General features: G+C 46.6%; 3 protein-coding genes across 4 annotated transcripts in view; 2 read left to right on the top strand and 1 right to left on the bottom strand.

The window, feature by feature from the left end:
* LOC310696199 (PH and SEC7 domain-containing protein 3-like) overlaps nt 1-1,056 on the bottom strand; it is a 152,619-nt gene extending 151,563 nt beyond the window's left edge. Inside the window, exon 1 of one of the 2 annotated variants that reach the window (XM_083481404.1) lies at nt 871-1,056. In XM_083481404.1, coding sequence (XP_083337530.1) covers nt 871-891 — 21 coding nt within the window. In that variant the 5' untranslated portion in view covers nt 892-1,056. The remainder of the gene's footprint in view (nt 1-870) is intronic. The other variant, XM_083481403.1, reaches the window with a different exon arrangement.
* LOC310696250 (uncharacterized protein) overlaps nt 1-22,000 on the top strand; it is a 960,839-nt gene that overhangs the window by 407,169 nt on the left and 531,670 nt on the right. The gene's annotated exons all lie outside the window — the stretch shown is intronic.
* On the top strand, nt 13,500-21,161 carry LOC310696254 (E3 ubiquitin-protein ligase TRIM32-like). Its single transcript, XM_083481572.1, has 3 exons — nt 13,500-13,683; nt 18,171-18,713; nt 20,746-21,161. Exons 1-3 carry the CDS (start codon nt 13,672-13,674, stop codon nt 21,091-21,093), a joined length of 903 nt encoding a protein of 300 aa, XP_083337698.1. The 5' UTR covers nt 13,500-13,671; the 3' UTR covers nt 21,094-21,161.

Here is a 22,000-nt window from a genome sequence, read left to right as displayed (position 1 = left end):
GCGAGAAATCACAGCCATATCGTGCTACTTTCTCTGCTCTGCTCTAACGCAACGAAGCTCCGGCCTCTGGAGCATAAACATAGCAAAAAACAAAACAAAACCCAATCTTTGTTAAATACACTTCACATTAACATCATCGTCATTTACATTCTCAGTAATCTTTACAACAAGCCTGCGAGGTAGGGCAGTTCTAAACTCATGCTTCAGGGGTGGGGATGGTCAAACACAGAACAGCTTGCGGAGCAAAGCTTAGATTTTAGCAGGAAACTTCAAAGCAGGGGACCTCTGTACTATTTTAAAACAGGTCGCTCGTCCTCAGGTGAGCTCAGGTGGTGGTGCTCATGGTTCCAAACCCCACCCCCCTGCGCCCCTCTTTTTCCTCACAACCCTGGAAGGAAAGCCAGCCTAAAGACGACCGCCTTCTCCACTATATCCAGATGTCTTAGAGGAGCAGGGATTTGAGCTGTGCCTTTCCCCCCAGCCTAAGTAAGCCACGCTCCCCACCCGCGCCCCCTGGGAATGGAACTCGCTTGAAGACGCCGGCGCGGTTGCCAACAGAACCCCCGACAGCTTCCAAAGCACCCTAGAAATGCGTAAAAGCGCAAAGCGCATCGCCCTATAGATTTCCTTTTCTCTCTCATTCATTCGCTCGCTTACACACACATCAGAAGCAGCGGGAACGGGAGAGGGGTTGGGGGGGGGACGGCTTTGCCTCGGCGGCTCCAAGCAGCGCATAAAGAGGAAACTGTTCCCAGGCAGCATTTATGTAAGAAAGCAAAACTCAGCCACGGGCGCCTGGTGTTACCAGGGCGCACGAAGAAAGGCGAAGGAATAAGGCGCGGAGCAGGGCGGGTGGCGGGACTCCCTTACCCCACCATCGCCTCCTTCCATCTTCCATCTCCCGGCCCTCGTCCGATGAAGCTGCAACAATAGCCCGGGGTGGGTGGGTGGGTGGTCGCGTGGGGAGGGGGCTGCCTCGCCTCCCTCGCCGACGATCCCTTTGTTAGAGGCGGAGAAAGAGGAAAGCACGCCGAGGCAGAAGCGCCCGGCAGCCGAGGGTGATGCGCGGGGATTGCAACTGCTGCTCCTGCCGGCGGCCGGGAGGCGGGCATGTGCCGGGGGGGGGGAGAGACGGGGACCCGCGCGCGCGCGCGCTCCTCTCACGCGGCGAGGGGGCGGCGGCGAGGAGTCGGCATGACAACGAGGCGTTGGGGGGGGGGGTTGGCCGCCGGCAAGAACTTCACGCCGGGCAAGCGGCAGAAGCTCCTGCACGGGGAGGGAAGGTGAGGCGGTTCTTCTGGGCATGTGCAAAGCCCTCCGCCTCGCTCCGGTGGTGCCTCCAAACGGCTGCACATGTGCAGTGCGGGGCAGTGAAGCCGCCGGGGGAGGTTCCTTTGCCCGCACTTTGGCCGCCTGCTGAGAGAGCGCAGCTGTTCTGGCTGCCGCTGGGTCTGGCTTCGCTGAGAGGCGAAGCGAGGTCGAGGTTGGTTCGGGCGGTTCGGGTTGATGAACGTTACGGCTGCATTAAAATAGAAAAACCACACACACACACACAAGTTTTATCCTAATATCTCCACGGCGGCAGGAGAACGTGCAGCAAGGGATTTATTTAATGTTTTGATTTTGTTTTGTTTTTTAATGTAATTTTTATTAAATTGTCAGTTTTACATTTTAAAGTACACTCATTTTTACATCCTGAAAATATCAATGGCTATACTGAATGGTATCGTTTTTGCAAAATGTGCAGGGATTTGTGATATGTAAAATGAACCATGGAAAGAAGGGAAGGCATTGATATTTAATGTTTTGATTTTGTGTGTCCGGGATCAGAATTATTCGACCCCAGAGACAGCCCTGTATAGGGGAGGTTTGTTTAATGTTTAATTATGTTTTTATATATGTTGGAAGCCGTACAAAGTGGCTGGGGGAAACGCAGTCAGATGGGTGGGGTGTGAATAGTAACTAATAATAATAATAATAATAATAATAATAATAATAATAATAATAATACATAGGGTGTCCATATTTTCACCGGAGAAATGTTGAAGGGTATGCAGTCTTCAACAAAGGAGAATAAACAGGGATCTGTTATATCCCATTGGTATCCACTGGAATGTGATTCCAACCGATGCCCTAAATAAGCAAAGTGAGATGCGGCGCTACAAGCAGAGATTAAGGAAGATCATTAAAGAAACAGCAAATGATTTGGACTGCCATCCTATGCTGTACTCCTATACCTGGGAGTAATCCCCAGTGAACAATGGGACTTTTGAGCAGACGTGTATAATAGGATTGTGCAGTTAGTTTATTATACTTTTCCCGCCGTTTGGACTTCCTGCCTAGGCCTGTCTCTGTTTGGAAAGATCTAAGCTTTCCCCTCCCTCTGTGACATTTAATGCCTTCTGTATCAAAAAAGAAATAAACGCAACAGATTTGCAACAGATGAGCCAACGAAGGCAGCAGCAGTGCAGTCGTACGCCACAGGGAAGGAGAGTCATCAGCTTGTTGACACAAGTGTGACTCACTCTTACAGACTCTATGTATAAGGAAGACAAAAATTAATCTATGTCACATTTGTGCAAGTTGTGCACAGCTATATTGTACATGCTGTCTCGCTTACCTTCTCCTCTGTGTGTGTGTATTTATGTATATCTGTGTTTATGTGTCTATACAGCCAGCCACACTGAGCCACAGGAGGGATGATTTCATTTCCCGGTGAAGGGCACCTTGTAATTTCATTTTTGCTTTCTGCACTCACACTTTCAAATAAAATTAATAACATGAAAGTGCACATCATAAATTGTTGTTTTGTTGTTGTTGTTGGTCCTGTATTCAGTTTATTCCCTACCCTCACCAACAAAAGCCATGGTAGTTGCAAATTGCCTGTAACCAGTGTCATGAGCAAAACCAGTCCATTAAATAACAAGAATGAAATTGAAAGTCATGTGGTTTTAAACACATGTTGCTTTCTTTTCCTTCCCTTTCTGGATTCTAGCATTTCAAACAACACTCTTTCCATAGAGGGCAGAACAATTCTTTAAAGAACATGAGGGACTTTATCTATCTGTTTATCAAGCACATTATTTCAGTCTATGAGTGGTAACAGTGGCGTAGCGTGGGTTGTCAGCACCCGGGGCAAGGCAAGTAATTTGTGCCCCCTAACCCGTGGATTTGCGCCCCCTAACCCCCAGATGTTGCGCCCGGTGCGGCCGGCCCCCCCTGCACCCCCCACGCTACACCACTGAGTGGTAATATTAACAGAATACTGACTGAGAGCCAACATGGGGAAGAGATCAGAGTGATGGACTTAAGAGACTTGGGTTTAAATCCCCACTAAGCCAGGAAGATCACTGGGTGAACTTGGGCTAGTCATTGCCTCACAACTTAACCTATCTCCAACCTAACCTACCTCATAGTGTTGTTGTGGAGGGGAGAAACTTGAGGTCCTTGGAAGAAGAATAGGATATAAACGATGCTATTGTTTTGTTGCTATACATCACAAAGCGCACAATCCATTACGTCACTTTAGTGCAAATCAAGCTATGATAAGATCTAACTGCCATGCGAGGTATTAAGATGAATAAAAATGAATGGGTTTATTTATTAATGTTTATGTAGCCTGCTCTGAGCCTGGGGAAAGTCGTTATCAATAGTGCAAATAAATAAATGCCACTAAATAACAATTACATCTCGATGATGTCATTAAAAATGCTGTCAATGTTGCTTCAGAAAATTTATCTGTGTTCTCATTATCAATACATCTGTAGTTTAAAATATTCAGAAAAAGGGAAGTGTATATCTTTTTCAGGCTTAGTCAGTCTATAAAAACATAGAAGGGAGAGAAAGACAGTGTGATGTAATGGCTAGAGTGCTGCTTTATGACCAGGGAGACCAACTCACCGGCTGGCAGGCACTAAGCTACCTGCAGTCCTATATGGTGAACATTAATCATGCTTTGCATTCACAGAGTCAACATGGAGGTTAGACTGTGTCCAATCTTTACCAAGCTTTTGTTCGGATTGCAGGGAAGTTGTACGACAGTGAGCACGCAACCTGAATTCTGGCTGAATTTCTTGTACGATTTCTCAATCACTCATCCATACCACACTTTTCAGTGCATTTCCCCATAACTTTTCAAAATGCAGAATATCTGGTTTTTTATTTATTTAAAAAGCGGGTTTGTTACACCAAGGCAATAGAGCATCTTCACATACAGTGGTATCTTGGGTTAAGTACTTAATTCGTTCCGGAGGTCCGTACTTAACCTGAAACTGTTCTTAACCTGAAGCACCCACTTTAGCTAATGGGGCCTCCTGCTGCTGCTGCGCCGCCGGAGCACAATTTCTGTTCTCATCCTGAAGCAAAGTTCTTAACCTGAAGCGCTATTTCTGGGTTAGCGCAGTCTGTAACCTGAAGCGTATGTAACCCGAGGTACCACTGTACTTCAATTGCACAGTCCCAAATTTCAAGTGTGCCCTTGAATCTGCTGCAAAGTGCTGACAAGTCAGGACTCAGCCCAATGTCACATGATCTACCAGTGGACCTGGAAAAACCTTTCCATTCCCAATTTACTGAAGTAGCCGGTTGGTTGGTTGGTTTGATTTTTAGGGCCTTGTTTCTTCTGCAAAATTCAGGAAGTATTCCAGTTTCAGATCTCTCTAGGTGGAGCCCAAAGAGATACACCAGGTCAGGGAAGTCAGGTGAGAGCATTGTGCCTCCAGGGCAAAGTTTTGAAGCACAGGGTGGGGCCGGCCTGCTCCTCCGTTTACACGTCTTGCTGCTAGCCTCCAGCCGCAAGTTAGCCAGCTGCACACAGAGAGTGGTGTGACGAGCTGATCTGGAAATCTTACTGTGCGGAAAGACATCTGGTTTGAATTTGGCTGGAGACGGCATGTTGCAGAGTATCACAGCACGTGATGGCCTGATCAGCGAGTTTTGCAGATGAATGAACAGCGCTGGAAAGAAAAGTATTAGGCTACAGTACAGGGCAGGGAGCAGAGTATCTGGCTTGCCTTATATCACAGAAGCTAGATAATCATCAACTTCAACATTACAGTGGTACCTTGGTTCTCAAACTTAATCCGTTTCGCAAGTCTGTTCCAAAACCAAAGAGTTCCAAAACCAAGGCATGCTTTCCCATAGAAAGTAATGGAAAATGGATTAATCCAGACTTTTAAAAACAACCCCTCAAACAGCAATTTAACATGAATTTTACAATCTTACGAGACCATTGATCCATAAAATGAAAGCAATAAGCAATGTAAAAAGGTAAAGGGACCCCTGACCATTAGGTCCAGTTGCGGACGACTCTGGGGTTGCGGCGCTCATCTCCCTTTACTGGCCGAGGGAGCCGGCATACAGCTTCCGGGTCATGTGGCCTGCATGACTAAACTGCTTCTGGCAAACCAGAGCAGTGCACAGAAACACCGTTTACCTTCCCACTGGAGCTGTACCTATTTATCTACTTGCACTTTGACGTGCTTTCAAACTGCTAGGTTGGCAGGAGCAGGGACTGAGAAACAGGAGCTCACCCCGTTGCGGGGATTCGAACTGCCAACCTTCTGATCGGCAAGCCCTAGGCTCTGTGGTTTAACCCACAGTGCCACCCGCATCCCTAATAAGCAATGTGCTGCACTATAAAATAAATAAAAAAAACAGTATTGTAGAATATAAAAATTAAAATTAAAAATTTTCTTACCTGCACTGATGATAGTCATTGTTTGGATGGGGGGCTTTTATCCATTTCCGCAGTCATACAATCAATCAGTAGCTGAACTGGGATCCACACTGTCACAAAAACAAATTAACTGAAAAAGTCTCAAAACAAAAAACACAAAATAAATAGCAAAAACAAAAGCACCAAATATAAGCTCCAAATATCACCTCAGAACACTGCAATCGGAAACAAAAGGCTTGAATTACAATGGGGGGGGGGGGAAGCAAATTAGCAGTGTAACAGGAAACACAGGGGGACTCAAAACGGAGCACGTTCGGCTTCTGAAAAAAAGTTCAAAAACCGAAACACCTTCCGGTTTTGCAGCGTTCGGGTTCCAAGCTGTTCGTGAACTAAGCTGTTTGAAAACCAAGGTACCACTGTATGTTATTTTTTAAATTTACATCCTGCCCAGCTCTCAAAGGAGCCCAGGGTAGCCAACACCCAAAAGTTGAAACCATACCATTAAAATAAACTAAAAGCAAAATTTAAACATCTAAAGGCAATGGCGTAGTAGTGCTTAGAGTGTTGGACCTGAGAGACATGGGGCTATCGAGCATTGCAGGGGCTTGGACTAGATGACCCCTTGGTCCCTTCCAGCTCTACAATTCTATAATTTTATGAGCATGTTGATGCCTCCCTCTTGTTTCCCAGTGGACCCATTTGTATTACACTCCTGCCAGCAGCACTCACCTGCTGAGTTTGCTACTAGAAGGCACAAAGGCATGATGCTGCAGATTGGAGGCAGGGCTGAGACTGGGAGAGCTACGTTCATGGTAAGTTCAAAGAAGAAGAAGAGGAGGAGGAGGAGGAGGAGTTTGGATTTGATATCCCACTTTATCACTACCAGAAGGAGTCTCAAAGCAGCTAACATTCTCCTTTCCCTTCCTCCCCCACAACAAACACTCTGTGAGGTGAGTGGGGCTGAGAGACTTCAAAGAAGTGTGACTAGCCCAAGGTCACCCAGCAGCTGCATGTGGAGGAGCAGGGAATCAAACCTGGTTCACCAGATTACGAGTCTACAGTTCTTAACCACTACACCACACTGACTCTTACTGAAAGCAAGGTAAGAGATGAACTAGAAACCTCCAGGTTCCTAGTCTAGTTCAATAAATCACCAAGGAAAACCCTGGTGCATATATTTGAGTTGTCAGGGGCGGGGGTAGGCTGGATGCCCGAGTTCCTTACAATTCCTGAATCTAACGACCCAGTTACTGGAATAGCCAGACAAGTTTCTTGGTGATCACCCCCTAAGCATGGGTTGTTAAGGTAACAAAGCAACTGGCTCTGCGCCAGGTGACAAATGGGTGGAGCCCCCTCCCTCAGCTAGCTGGCAATTAGAAAGACAAAGTTGAGAGTTGAGGTGTATGTGAAGTCAAAGCTAGAATCAAGGCAGCAGACTGGGAAAGCAGAGAGTCAGAGCCATGCCTGATTTCTGCAGGAATCCAAGGCTGTGGCTGTGGGAGAAGCAAGACCCTCTTAGGGTCTTAACACTACGAAGCCCTTCGTTGTTGTCTCAGGTTGTATACTCCCAGAATCTTCCACCATTCAGAGACTGGGGTGGTGCACAACAATATTTTGCATTCTGTTCCAAAACAGCATGAGGGAGGGAGGGATATAAGCACAACCTACAAGGTTTGTTGGCTGCCATCCTTTTTCTGGCTGCTTAAAACATGTCAAGCTGTCAGATTGTTCCCATCATCCTGTCTCTACTCCAAACCTCTGTGGTGGAGTACTGGCAAGGCAGAATGGACTGTACCACTTCAAACTGCAGATAGGGAAAGTACAATACTTCGAATCTTCCTCATGTGCAAAATTCTCTGCGTATAGAAAGCTTGCCCAACAGAAAATTATCATTAAGCAACAACAGCATACCCTTGCTAACTTTCTGTGTGTGTCGTGTTGGGCGATAAAGCAGTCTCGAATGGCTTTGTTTTAGCAAGGAAAGAAGTAATCCCCACCGCAGGTCTGTAGAACTTTCTGCCCCCATCACGTTTTAGTGAAGCTTTATGAATTCCAGAAGGTAGCGCTGTTAGCACATTCTTCTGGAATTTGACTGCTAGCTCAGGGTTTTATTACAAATCCCATGATACATGGTTCTGGCAGCACGAGGGAGCCAGCATTCTGTGTAAAGGTCAGAGTTTCCTTACACAGGAGCTAAGGCACAATTAGGGTTGCCACTTTTGGCCGGGCAAAATACAAGACAGGTTGTGCAGGGAACTGGGGAGCTAAAAATTACTTTACCTGGTGCAGAAACAGCTTCAAAGCCGACTCGCCACCAATGAGCCAACATACCACCACCTTTGCAACAAAGGAGTTTGGGGGCAACTGCCCTCACATTTTAGCTGCTATGCTATGGTCAGTGATTTATTTTTCTTCCATTCTTGCTCTTCGGCCAGCCGAAGACTGAATGGGTCAGGCCTGTGCAAAGTGCAAAGACCTTCTTTCTCTCTCTGAAATTTACTCAGAGTTGAGAGTGGATTTCATGCTCTTTATACAGCTCATAGTGGTGAGGAGGAATGGAAGTTCCACCAGAATATCTGCTTTATATACATTATTTACACAATGGGCTCCACGTGATTGGCTAATTCCAGGATTCACCTGTAGGCCAATCAGGTTGCGGAGTCATTTCCACCTGGAGCTGGATTGGGTGGCTCCTGTGGACCAATCAGACTGCTACATTCTGGATTCTATTGTTCCATGACCAATCAGACCAGTGGCGTAGCGTGGGAGGTGCAGGGGGGGCCGGCCACATCGGGTGCAACATCCGGGGGTTAGGGTTAGGGGGCGCAAATCCACGGGTTAGGGGGCGCAAATTACTTGCCTTGCCCCGGGTGCTGACAACCCACGCTACGCCACTGAATCAGACTGCTGCATTCTGAATCCTATTGTTCTAGGACCAATCAGACGTCTGCATTTTGGATCCTATTCAACTCAGTACATAACACTCTCTTTGATCCCCCCCCCCCACCTCTTCCCACCCCTCACGTTTTTCTAGGCACAATGCACTCTACTGAATGCACTCTACTGAATGCACTCTACTGAAACATAGGGTTTGCTGAATGGGAGCATGCTAGAATCAACTCTTATCTCAGGACGAGTAAATATCTGGCTTTTCTCACCCCCAAAGCCAACCTGGTCTTCTCCCAATGTTTGGTACTATGACTCCTATTAGTTCAGCCAGCATGGCAAATAGTTGGTGGTGCTGGAAGTTGTAGCCCCAGAACAACTGGAAGGCACCAATTTCAGAAAGGCTAAATCTGCCAGTAAGTGACTGAATCCTACCTCCCAAATAGCCACAGTCCAGAAGTGTCCTATATTGAATACTACCTTAGGATCTAAGAGTTCATTTCCTTGACTTCCATCTTCGTTGCGCTTCTGTAGCACATTTCGTAATGGATCAAAGCGTTGCACAGACGTTGCCTCACTCATCATCACACCATCCTTGTAAAGGAGGCCTAATAACAACAATAGCAATAATTTTATGATTTATACCCCACCCATCTGGCTGGGTTTCCCCAGGCACTCTGGGGGGCTTCCAGCACATATAAAAACATAATAAAAGTCCAAACATAAAAAACTTCCCAATACAAGGCTGCCTTCAGATGTCTTCTAAAAGTTGTGTAGTTATCTCCTTGACACCTGATGGGAGGGCATTCCACAGGGAGGGCGCCGTTGCTGAGAAGGCCCTCTGCCTGGTTCCCTGTAATTTCACACCTCGCAGTGAGGGAACTGCCAGAAGGCCCTTGGAGCAGGACCTCAGTGTCTGAGCTGGACTATGGGGATGGAGATGCTCCTTCAGGTATACTAGGCCAAGACCGTTTATATCTGCATATAACAGGTAGAGAGGGCAGAGCTGGCAAGCTAATAACTTTTCTAAACACTTCAGATACACTTCAGAAACACTTCAGATACACTTCAGAAACCAGTAGGAGAACACTTCAATCTCCCAGGACATTCTATACAAGATCTCAAAGTAGCTGTTTTACTACAAAGGAATTCCAGAAATAGACTGGAAAGAGAAGCTGCTGAATTGCAACTCATTACCAAACTTAAAACCATGGAGAGACCTGGTCTGAACAAAGACATTGGATTCTTATCACATTATACATGACTAAGCCATTTTTCACCTTCTCACCCCTTGCCTTTTCCTGTAAGACCTATTGCAGTCGTTAAGAGTCGTCAACAGGCTCATCTCAGCTATCTGTCAATCTCCCATTCCCACCACCCTTCTGAGTAATACCTCTCCCCACCTTCTCACTATATAGAAGGATCTGGCAACTTCTGTTTCAGTGTATCTGAAGAAGTGTGCATGCACACGACAGCTCATACCAAGAACTAACTTAGTTGGTCTTTAAGGTGCTACTGGAAGGAATTTTTTTATTTTGACTATGGCAGACCAACACGGCTACCTATCTGTAACTTTTCTAAGGCCATCCAAAGCAGTCACAGCCAAGATACCGCTATAATACCCCAACTACACGCAGCAACCAGAAAGGAGCCATTTTCTTTGTCGTCCTTCTGAAATGGCACATTGCCGTTTCCTTTCAAAGAGCAGGAGCTCCAGAAACCAGAACAAAGAGCTGCGCTGAACAGATGGGAGTATCCTGTTGCACGGTGATATTGGAGATCGTTCTCTTGGGTATGAAGCTATAGGAACAGAAGCTGCGGTTGGATCTCAGCTACAACTGCGCTATATCCAGGAGCTAAGTAAGTTTATCTTGTTTTATTAAGATGGCTCAAAAAGTCATTCCTGCGGCACCTTGCAAGAGTCACAGGGGTAGCTGCAGAACTGGGACGCTTAGAGTTGGTGCAGATTTCCTTCAGTACGACTTATTGCTGAAGTCGAAGACAAAAGCGGTCAAAGGATGATAGTCTTAGAAATGGATCTCCTGTAAAGTGTTTTGGCCATATTTGCAGCCTTCAGTTCATGGATGCTGAATGATGGATTTCTTTAACTGCATGGATGTCCCTAGCAAAAATATTATTAATGATGATGATGATGAAATATCTGGCTTTCTCTGTTACATGTGCTTTGGAAAGAAATGCAAAATACCGTATTTTTTGCTCTATAAGACTCACTTTTTCCCTCCTAAAAAGTAAGGGGAAATGTGTGTGCATCTTATGGAGCGTATGCAGGCTGCGCAGCTATCCCAGAAGCCAGAACAGCAAGAGGGATTGCTGCTTTCACTGCGCAGCGATCCCTCTTGCTGTTCTGGCTTCAGAATATTTTTTTTCTTGTTTTCCTCCTCCAAAAACTAGGTGCGTCTTGTGGTCTGGTGCGTCTTATAGAGCTAAAAATACGGTATGTTTTTTGTGCAAATGAATATGGTTAAGCTAAGACATGATCTGCTCAAAAGCACACAACACACTAGCCTTGCTGAAGTTAAGTAGGTCTTCACCTGGTAGGTGCTTGAGCAGAAAACTAAATTGAGGGACTGCGAGTGTGCTCTTTACGCTTGGAAGACAGGCAGAAAATAAAACAGACATAATGAACAAACTAAACAGCGTAAGAAGTCCCATAGTATTACATGATCACATTTTCTCGGGAATCTGCGACTTCTCTATTGATTCTTTTCAAGTGTTCAGTCAGGAGAACAATGACTCCCCTGCTGTTTCAACAGATGCCGTCTGCAGTTCAAGATGGCCGTTACAGAAACATCATTTAAAATTTAAGATTCTGTCTCTGTATCCCAAGGGGGTGTTGAAGAGCTATTGCAACGCTGTACAGACAAAAGATTAAGATCTCTGTGTGCTTTTGCTAGATAGGTCACAATGGTCAAACTGCCAAAAATGGATTTCTTTTAGCCAGTTGCACGAGAGAGAGATGGGAGAGAGGGAACCTCTTTTATATTTGTGTCTGGAGATGTGCACAAAATGAGTTGCTGTTTTTAGATGGGATCTGGATGATTGTTTACCAGGTGGCAATTGTATCTGTCTCTTTTATTATAATTCTTACCTTTTATTATGACTGATGGTTAAAACCAATAAAGAAGGAATGACCAACCAACCCATAGTTCAGGGACTTAATCTTTGCCTGCAAGCATTTTTTTCCATTCTCACCTCCCAAGATCTAACTGGTTTTGGTAGCAGAGGCAGTAACGGGAGCAGGGGGAGAATATAGATTGTTCTGTAGCTAGACAAAGACTGGTGTCTTGATGGAACTGCAAATTTCCTCCTATCTGGTCATCAGGTCACTCATTTGACCCTGCAGCTAAGCTGGTGCCAAACGTATTGCTCTGCTTTCCTTTGGGCCAGTCATCAGCGAGGTCGAGGGGGGGCGGATCTTGTTGTCTGGGCAACCCAGGACCTCCATACACACTGCTTGCACCCCAGGGAGGTGTCTTCAGTGTTGCTAACACAGCGGTTTTACTTCACCCTCAGAGGCGCACTCCACTGTCTTTCGAGACAGATGGATGCCAATGACGTACAGTGGTACCTCGGCAGGGGCGCCGACTTATAAAAAATATTGGGGGAGCCCGCGAAAGCTCATGAATAATAAATAAGCTCATGAATATGCAGATAAAGTGGCGCCGCCTCCTCGTGAGCGAATAGGGGAGAGCGTGCTGCGCCTATTAATCAGCTCCGAAGGAAATTGGGTGGAGCTTTTGCTCAGGAGGGAGGGCAGGAGGCATGCAGCCCGACCCTGTGCATTTTGGGCTGGGGGAGGGGCGGCGGTGGCGCTCTGCTGGAGGGGCGCCGGAGATTATTGGGGGGGCGGAGCCCCCTCAAACGAATTTTTGAGGGGGCTCGGGCCCCCTCAGGCCCCATGGAGTCGGCGCCTATGTCTCGGGTTACAGATGCTTCAGGTTACAGACTGCGCTAACCCAGAAACAGTACCTCGTGTTAAGAACTTTACCTCAGGATGAGAATAGAAATCGCATGACGGCAGCAGGAGGCCCCATTAGCTAAAGTGGTATCTCAGGTTAAGAACAGTTTCAGGTTAAGAACGGACCTCCAGAACAAGTTAAGTTCTTAACCCGAGGTACCACTGTATCGACAGCCTCATGAACCACATGCTCCTCTGTAGTTTACCTCTCACAAAGCTACAATCCCCCCACCAATAACAAACCACATTTCCCAGGATTCTTTTGGGGAAACCCCCTCCATGAGTGTTTCGGGGGGGGTTCAACACAAGAACAGGGCCTTTTCTGTGGTGGATCCCCATTTTTGGAATGCTATCTCCAGAGAGGCTTGCCTGGTCTCATCATTATATATCTTTACACGCCAGGCAATAACTTTCCTCTATAACCAGGCCTTTGGCCTTTAACTTTCTGCGGCCTTTTAGAAGTGGGTGGGATGCTTTTTAATGTACTTATACTTCCTCTTGGTTTTAACGTATCTATGCAGGGCTTATTGTCTATTTGTTTGGTTTTAGGTTGCTTTGGGTTTCCCTGAGCAAGATATAGCGATTGACCAACTAAATAAAAAAAATTAAAAATGTGCTTTATGTGTACCTTAAACACTTGGGGTAGATGTGACTACTGACTTTGACTTTCTGTATGCAATTGCATAATAATAATAATAATAATGATAATGATGATGATGATGATGATGTACCAATCTGTAATTCATATGCCCCCCTTCCCCCTCTTTGTATTCTAGGGACATTCCCCACAGTTGTCCAAGGAACAATGCTAGATTCTTATTTTTTGAAGGAGCTAGAGGATGAACAGGTATCGACACCTGCCTTGCTTGTGTTATGTGCCTTACCTGGATCCTGATCCTGACTCTGCACACTTCATACACTTTGCAACACTGATGTAACAATGGGAGTGGGGAGAGGGCAGGGGGCTGGGGTGTACAGAGGAAGGGAAGCAGGAGGCAGCCGTGATGGACAGCTTGCAAGAAAAGAACAGAGCCCGTAGTGAGGCCAGTGGGCAGTGGGCCAGCATTTTGGTGAACCCGGATTCCTGGATGTATAAGAGTTGGGACATCTACCCTGCTCTGCATGCACTATGCACAAAGAGGTAATTTGACCCTGTAGACCTGTAGTTGAGCAGACCTTTCTCCATCACCATCACCCCATTTTCCAGGTACTGTTAAATACCGTATTTTTCGCTCCATAACACGCACCTGACCATAAGACGCACCTAGTTTTTAGAGCAGGAAAACAAGAAAAAATATATTCTGAACCACAGCTTGGGAGGCTTTCCTTCTCCTCACTTTTTTCTCCCCCTCCCCAAGCAGCACAGTCCCCTTTTCCAGCCTCCTCCTCTCCATCCCTTTCGCCCAAACTCCTCAGGTGACGCCTGCAATTTCTCCCCTTCGCTGCTGCCTCTCCTTTGCCCTCTACCATGACTCTCCACTCACGGCAACCTACCCCCTCTCCCTTCACCCAGCTTCTTGGTCCCCCTCCTCTCTGTCCTCTTCCTCCCCTCTCTTGCCAAACAACCTGCCGGCTGCTCCCAAACCTTCCCGGGGCTTCAGGGGAAAGGGAAGGCTGCTGGCAGAGTAGCGTGACTCCCCCACCCCCAAAGAGCAGCCCAGGAGTGTGGGGCAATGGCGAACAGCCTGCCCACTGCTCCCAAACCTTCCTAGGGCTTCAGGGGAAAGGGGAGGCTGCTGGCAACCCGGGAGGGCGGGGTAATGGTGCGCGCCACACTCGGGCGATTTGGCTCCAGGGACCACACATTTGTTCCATAAGACACACAGACATTTCCCCTTACTTTTTAAGAGGAAAAATGTGCATCTTATGGAGCGAAAAATACGGTAGATGTATACTCAGAACTAAGCCCCGTAGATTTCAACAGGGTTCATTCTCAAATAATTGGGTGCTTCCCTGGGAAGAGGGATTGGCTGTTAAACCACTCTAAGAAATGTAGCTCTGGAAAAGGTGCAGTTGGGTGCATAACCTCCAACACTTCTCTGATGAAAATCAGGATGTCCTATCCCATAATAATAATAATTGTACCATTTATACCCTGCCTATCTGACTGGGTTGCCCCAGCCACTCTGGGCAGCTTCCAACATATTTATAAAAGCATCATAAAGCAGTAAACATTTTAAAAAAACCTTCCCTATACAGGGCTACCTTCAGATGGCTGGGGTCACCATATAACTCCATACCGTCCCACATTTCTCTGACGAAAATAGGGATCTCCTATGGAAAATCAGGGCATTCTGGGATCAAATCAGAAACTGGGATGGCTTCTGTGAATCTGGGACAGTCCCTGGAAAATATTAACACTTGGAGAGTATGGAAATTTAGCTGTTTTACTCTGTGCACATGTGTATTTGTATAAATGCAAACAGTGACATAGTTTTTAGACTCCAGAATTCACTAAGGGCCCTATTTAATTGAGCATTCACCCTGATTTGCTTGCACCAAGCTTACATTGGAGGTTAGGTTATATTTGCTCTCAATTGAGCTTTCGTCCTGATTTGTGTGCAGGGCAGTTACACAACAACATTTATCTGCATTCATTCTGATTTGCTTGCCGGTTGTTTACGCATCTTCCCACCAGCCATTCCTCCGTCCCAGTCTTTTCATGACATTTCTTCCCCCTGTGCCCTGTTACTTTCTAAACCACAAAAAGTTAAAGTTGTCCTTTTTTTTAAAAAAAAAGGTAGATTTATTATACTAGGTGCAGTGGTTCTCAACCTGTGGGTCCCCAGATGTTGTTGGACTACAACTCCCATCATCCCTGAGCTCTGGCCTTGCTAGCTAGGGGTAATGGGAGTTGTTATGTACTGAGTTGAATAGGATCCAAACTGCAGCAGTCTGATTGGTCCTAAAACAATAGGATTCAGAATGCAGCAGTCTGATTGGTCCTAGAACAATGCAGCAGTATGATTGGTTGGCAGGAACCACCCAATCCGGCTCCAGATAGAAGTGAATCCACAACCTGATTGGCTTACAGTAGAATTCCGGAATTAGCCAATCATGTGCAGCCCATTGTGTAAATAATGTATATAAAGCAGATACTGTGAGGTGACTTTCATTCATTCCTCCTCACCACTATGAGCTAAACAAAGAGCATGAAATCACTTTGCGACTCTGAGTATATTTCAGGAGTTGTAGTTCAACAACACCTGGGGACCCACAGGTTGAGAAAGGCTGTAAACTGCTTGAATCCCTCTTGCAAAACAGTGACAGTACAGAGGCTCCTTTTAAGGTTTTATAGGAACTCCCCTCCCCACTCCTGAGATGGAACTGTGTATTACTTTAGGAATCGGGGCACCCTCCTGCTCACTTTAAGGGACGCGGGTGGCGCTGTAGGTAAAACCTCAGCGCCTAGGACTTGCCGATCGTATGGTTGGCGGTTCAAATCCCCGCGGCGGGGTGAGCTCCCGCCGTTCGGTCCCAGCTCCTGCCCACCTAGCAGTTCGAAAGCACCCCTAAGTGCAAGTAGATAAATAGGTACTGCTTCATAGCGGGAAGGTAAATGGCGTTTCTGTGTGCTGCGCTGGCTCACCAGAGCAGCTTCGTCACGCTGGCCACGTGACCTGGAAGTGTCTCTGGACAGCGCTGGCCCCCGGCCTCTTAAGCGAGATGAGCACGCAACCCCAGAGTCGGACACGACTGGCCCGTACGGGCAGGGGTACCTTTACCTTTACCTGCTCACTTTGCTGTGGGTGGGTGCGCTCTGGACTTCTGCCCCCCAAATCCTGCCCTGACACTTCCCATTTAGGTCACACCAGCTTGTTCCTGGGGTTCTTCCAACCCAAAGCACACACAGCAGCTTGTCTCTTCCCCGCCACAGCCATTACAGTCACTACCACATGTTTCCACTGGGTGGCTCTCCAAACTGAGAATGCTTTTGCTTTGCTCTGGCTCCCAAATGGGTTGCTTGGCTGGCTAGCAGGCCTGAGCGCCATCTGGTTTTCAACATTGTGATATATATCACCAGCTAAACATTGTGATTTATCACTGCGTCTGAAATAAGGATGGAGCTTTGTAGAGGCACTGGCTGGCTAGCAGGCCTGTCTGGTTTTCAGCATTGTGATATGTATATCACCAGCTAAACATTAAAAAAAAAAATTAAAAATTGTCCTGTAGCACCTTAGAGACCAGCTAAGGTATCTGAGAAGGGATGCGGGTGGCGCTTTGGGTTAAACCACAGAGCCTCTTGGGCTTGCTGATCAGAAGGTTGGTGGTTCGAAACCCTGCGATGGGGTGAGCTCCCATTGCTCGGTCCCTGCTCCTGCCAACCTAGCAGTTCGAAAGCACATCAAAGTGCAAGTAGATAAATAGGTACCACTCCGGCAGGAAGGTAAATGGCGTTTCTGTGTGCTGGTCTGGTTCCCCAGAAAGCAGCTTAGTCATGCTGGCCACATGACCTGGAAGCTGTACGTCGGCTCCCTCGGCCAGTAAAGCGAGATGAGCACCGCAACCCCAGAGTCGTCCGCGACTGGACATTACCGTCAGGGGCCCCTTTACCTTTAAGATATCTGAAGAAGTGTGCATGCACATGAAACCTATACCCAGAACAAATTTTGTTGGCCTCTAAGGTGCTACTGGGCAATTTTTAGTTTATTTCGACTGCGTCAGACCAACACGGATACCTACCTCCAGCTAAACATTGTGATTTATCATGGCGTCTGAAATAAGGATGGTGCTATGTAGAGGCACTGGCCGGCTTCACAGTTTCCCCCACCTTGTGATTTTTGCCTAGTACACACACACACACACACACACACACACACACACACGTGTCATGATTTGTGATATATTGCCAGGTCACAAAAATTATGAACCCAGTATCACGAAATGGACTCCAAACTGGTTTGGGATGATACATCGCCCAGCCCTAACAGACATCACAATTTGCAATATTTTGCCAGGTCATGAATTAGGAAACCGATACCACGATGTGGACTTCAAACCCAGTTTGGACAATATATCGATATATTCGCCCAGCCCTACTGGCTAGACAGAGCCGTGTAGTCTCATGTTCCTACGCCACCTCCACTGTATTGCTAGCAAGCAGATGGAGAATGGATTGTTTGCTTTGGCCTCAAGAGGGCTTTGGAGAAGGCTGAGATGAATTCAAGGAGGAAAAGTCCACCAGTGGCTAATAGACAAAGCAGCCCCAAATGCAGCCTCCATGTGCAGATACAGCATACCCTTAATTAGCATTCATACTGGGGACTAATGGCAACAAAAGGTAGCTATCCTGCACATACAGGCTTTGCAGAGGCATCTTTCTAGAAGCAAGACTAGATGGACTCTTGTTCAGATCTTGAAATGTGATTCTTACATTCTTAAGCAAGAGTTCACATGCAGGATCATATTAGCTGTGCTAGAATATGCCCTGTTGCTTTGTAAGTTTAAATACTAGAATATAGGAGGTGTAGCATTCTTCTTCAGCCTGAGCCTAATTTAGAGGACCACTTGTTGCATCCGAACAAAGTGGAATGTCTAACGGACAAAAGATTTGGCCACAAAATATGTTTCACTAGCCTAAAAGGTGCCAACCGACTCATTGCTGTCTGTTCCTTTTCTGATTGTTAGTTAGAACAAGTTCTCAGATTTAACAACAAATGGAAACTTTCTGGAATCCAGAAGATCCACTACAACTCTCTAGAAAAGATAGTGGGAGGATATGGTACAATCCCTGGCAAGCTGATTTGGCCAAACAGCCTGACAACAACTCCCGAAGGTGACTTGGCCGTGAAAGACAGTGGAACTGGGCAGATCCAGATCTTTAGTGCAGATGGTCAGGTTAAGCAAAGGTTCCCTTATGGATTCGAACCAATTAAAGGGCTGGGGGACATTACCTGCATGAAAAATGGCGTGCTTCTCGTTACCAACGGGACCAGAATCATCCAGCTTTTCAGCAAAGATGGGGAGCTGATCCACGAGCTGAAGTCTCCGAAAATCACCTGGCCTTATTCATATGGGATAGCCGTCTTGAAAGCGAACAAAATTGCAGTGACAGACTGGAGTAACGGAGGGAAAATTAACATCATTGGAGTGGACTGGAGAATGAACGCCGTTCTGAAGACAAGTTCCATAGAAGGGTTTCATAGGCCGGTGCGGGTGGCGGCCAATAAGGTACAGTATGAGACCCCAGAAGGGCCAGATGTCTGCTTATTGGTTGGTAGCACAGAATGCTTCAAGCCTCTAGCATAGGTTTAGACAGTGAAGTGGGCAGCAACTAGAGAAATGGGAACATTTGGGCCTTTGGAAAGGAAGGCAGCAGGAGGACCTCCTTCTGTTTACTCCTCTTGGCACCCTTGTGAAGGACTGTTTGAGCATCCCAGCTGCTCAGGGTTCCACACAACCTTACCTGTAGCACCTGGTTGAGTGTCAGAGGGCTGGATGGATTTTTGCACTGATCGGGCCAGCAAGGCAACTGAGAGAGAAAAGGAGTACGCAGCTTGTGGTTTGTGAAAGATGCAGGCAGAAACCAGAACGTATCTCAACAAGATGTACATGCTGAGCTTTGGTTTGGATTGATGTCTTTTGATCGGTTCAAAGTTAATCAAATTGATAGGTTGCTTCACACTGGAGCAATGTACACATTAAAAAAAAACCCACAGAAACACAATATCTAAGAACAATAAAGTCGAGTCAACCAACTCTAAAACAACAACATATGCACCCTAAAAACAATGGAACCATTTCATCAGATATAAAATTGACTGGCCTCAGGAAAGGCCTTTGGTTGGGGGATTCCCCCCACCCCACATATTATCCATACTGAGTGCCCATGAGCCCAAGTGGGGAATATGTTTCACTTGATGCACAGATAGCTCAGTTGGTTAGAGCAGGGGTCAGCAAACTTTTTCAGCAGAGAGTCGGTCCACTGTCCCTCAGACCTTGTGGGGGGGCAGACTATATTTTTTTTGGGGGGATGAACGAATACCTATGCCCCACAAATAACCCAGAGATGCATTTTAAATAAAAGCGCACATTCTGCTCTTGTAAAAGCATGCTGATTCCCAGACAGTCCATGGGCCAGATTTAGAAGGCAATTGGGCCAGATCCAGCCCCCGGCCTTAGTTTGCCTATCCATGGGTTAGAGCGTGGTGCCAATAATGCCATGCTTGCAGGTTCGATCCCCGTATGGGACAGCTGCATATTCCTGCACTGAAAGGGAAAGGGAGTTGGGCTTGATGATCCACAAGGTCCCTTCCAACTCTACAGTTCTATGATTCTATGTGCACAGAGTCCTTCTGACCCACAGGCAGAAATGTGCATATACGGGCATGGCTGGTGTTGATGTGGATCCCAATGGATGGGTTGGATGCAATATGGATGGCATTCACAACTGCCCCTGGATGGGGCCAAGATTTTCAAGCAGCCCCAGCTGCTTTCTCGCCCTGTCAGTTGGCTACTTCTTTCTTTCTTTGCACTCTCTTTTCCCTATTTAATCTCATTTGTATCGGCCCATTGAAGTAGGTGGACATTTGCTCTCTGAATCACCCAATTAAAGGTTTCGATCCAATACGCATCCCGGTGAAGTATGTGCTGGTTTCTGCCTAAACCTTTGACAAATAGAAAACTTGGTTCTCCCTATGAGTCAGTGTGTGGTATAGTGTCAGAAGAGCACTGGACTCAGGTTTGGTGTTCAAATCTCTGCACAACCACAGAAACCACAGGGTGTCAGACTTGGATCATGTGGAGTTGAGAATGAAGAAAAAGGAGGAGAGCAAATAAGAAGTCCCTTAGTTCTTCAGGTCAGAGAGTATCACCTGACCTAGTCTTTCACCTGGTCTGTTAGGATAAGGAAATCATTTGTCTGTTCTTTGTGCAGTTCCATCTTTTGGCCAAGCCTGAATTTGATCACACAGGTTGAATCCTTGCCTGACAGCCCTCAGGTCACAACTTCAGGACTTGTTCTGTGCTTAGAGCCTCATCCCTAGTGACCTTGGGCCAGTTACTAACTCTCACCAGATCCTACTTTGCAAGGCTGTTGTGAGACTATTTCCCTAAGTTATTTTGGAAGGTGGGAGGGATAGTTGGGTGAGAAATAAAGGCACTGTTTCTTGAGTTACAAAGTGGCTTTTCTAAGACCTGTGTGAAATACTGTTAACATTGTTCTCTCTTCTACCCCCTTCGCTCCACAACTTTGCCCCCACAGAACGACGAAATCTTAGTTACAGAAGGGCAGCTTTTCGGAAGGTACCAGGGCTGCTGCATCAAAGTTCTTGACAAGGGAAATAAGGTGAAAAGGACTATAGGCCCGCGGTACGGGCGTGTTCATACCTTCGAAAACCCTTCTGGCATCTGTGAGGACGGGCACGGGAACATCTTCGTATCCGACGAAGGAGAAAACTGCATTGTGATGTTTAATCCCGACTCATCCCTCAGTACTGTATTGGTGAATGAGGGCCTGCTAGGACCAAGCGGACTCTCCATGCTGGACCATGGGATGATAGCTGTCACCGACTGCTACAACCACTGTGTTAAAATCTATCGGTACAAATGAGCAAGTCGCCGCCTTCAATGAACAAGGGAACTCACTGGAATAAACACAGCTGATTCTCTGCCTTCCCAGCCTTACTTCCAGCTCTAAGCTAACATAACTCAACTATCCACTCTGGTCTTTGCTTTTCTAACTACCAGCTAGCTAAGGGAAGGAGGGGGCCCATCCGTTTGTTATCTGGCACAAAGCCACTTCCTTTGTTACTTTAATGGCCCATACTTAGGCTATTGCCTCATCAGGATGCTACCCGGGCTAGTCCAGGAATTTGAATTCTTACTTGCTAAATCCAGGAATTAGAAGAGTCTTGGCATGTAGCCTAACCACCCACCCCAATCCATAACATCCCTAAAGCCTGTGATATATTACAGTGGTACCTCGGGTTAAGAACTTAATTCGTTCTAAGGGTCCGTTCTTAACCTGAAACTGTTCTTAACCTGAAGCACCACTTTAGCTAATGGGGCCTCCCGCTGCTGCCACGCTGATGGCATGCAATTTCTGTTCTCATCCTGAAGCAAAGTTCTTAACCCGAGGTACTATTTCTGGGTTAGCGGAGTCTGTAACCTGAAGCGTCTGTAACCCGAAGTACCACTGTACTTATGTATACAGTTTGCAATGTTTGGCCCAAACCGATGCGTGGCAAATATACCCACTCCTGCAGCCATTTTGGATGGTCCCAGGGACCAAAATCTGTAGCTGATTTTCCATCCCAATGCAGCACATCTATGCTTGCTGACACAGGAAGAAAAGGCATGTTTCTGTTTCTGTAATGGCCTTCGGAGGCAGGCTGGATGGGCACACCCCATTTGCTATTTTGCAGCAATGTGCTTATGTCTCCTGTTCTAAAAAGCCTCGTGACCACCTTTATAGAGTAGTTAAAACAAATTACGTTCACATACACAGTCAGTCTGCA

This window comes from Podarcis liolepis (genome assembly GCF_965112155.1).
Source record: "Podarcis liolepis genome assembly, chromosome: 17".
Classification (NCBI taxonomy): Eukaryota; Metazoa; Chordata; class Lepidosauria; order Squamata; family Lacertidae; genus Podarcis; species Podarcis liolepis.
The sequence above is the reverse complement of the archived record's forward strand: the minus strand, read 5'-3'. Positions and strand labels throughout refer to the sequence as shown.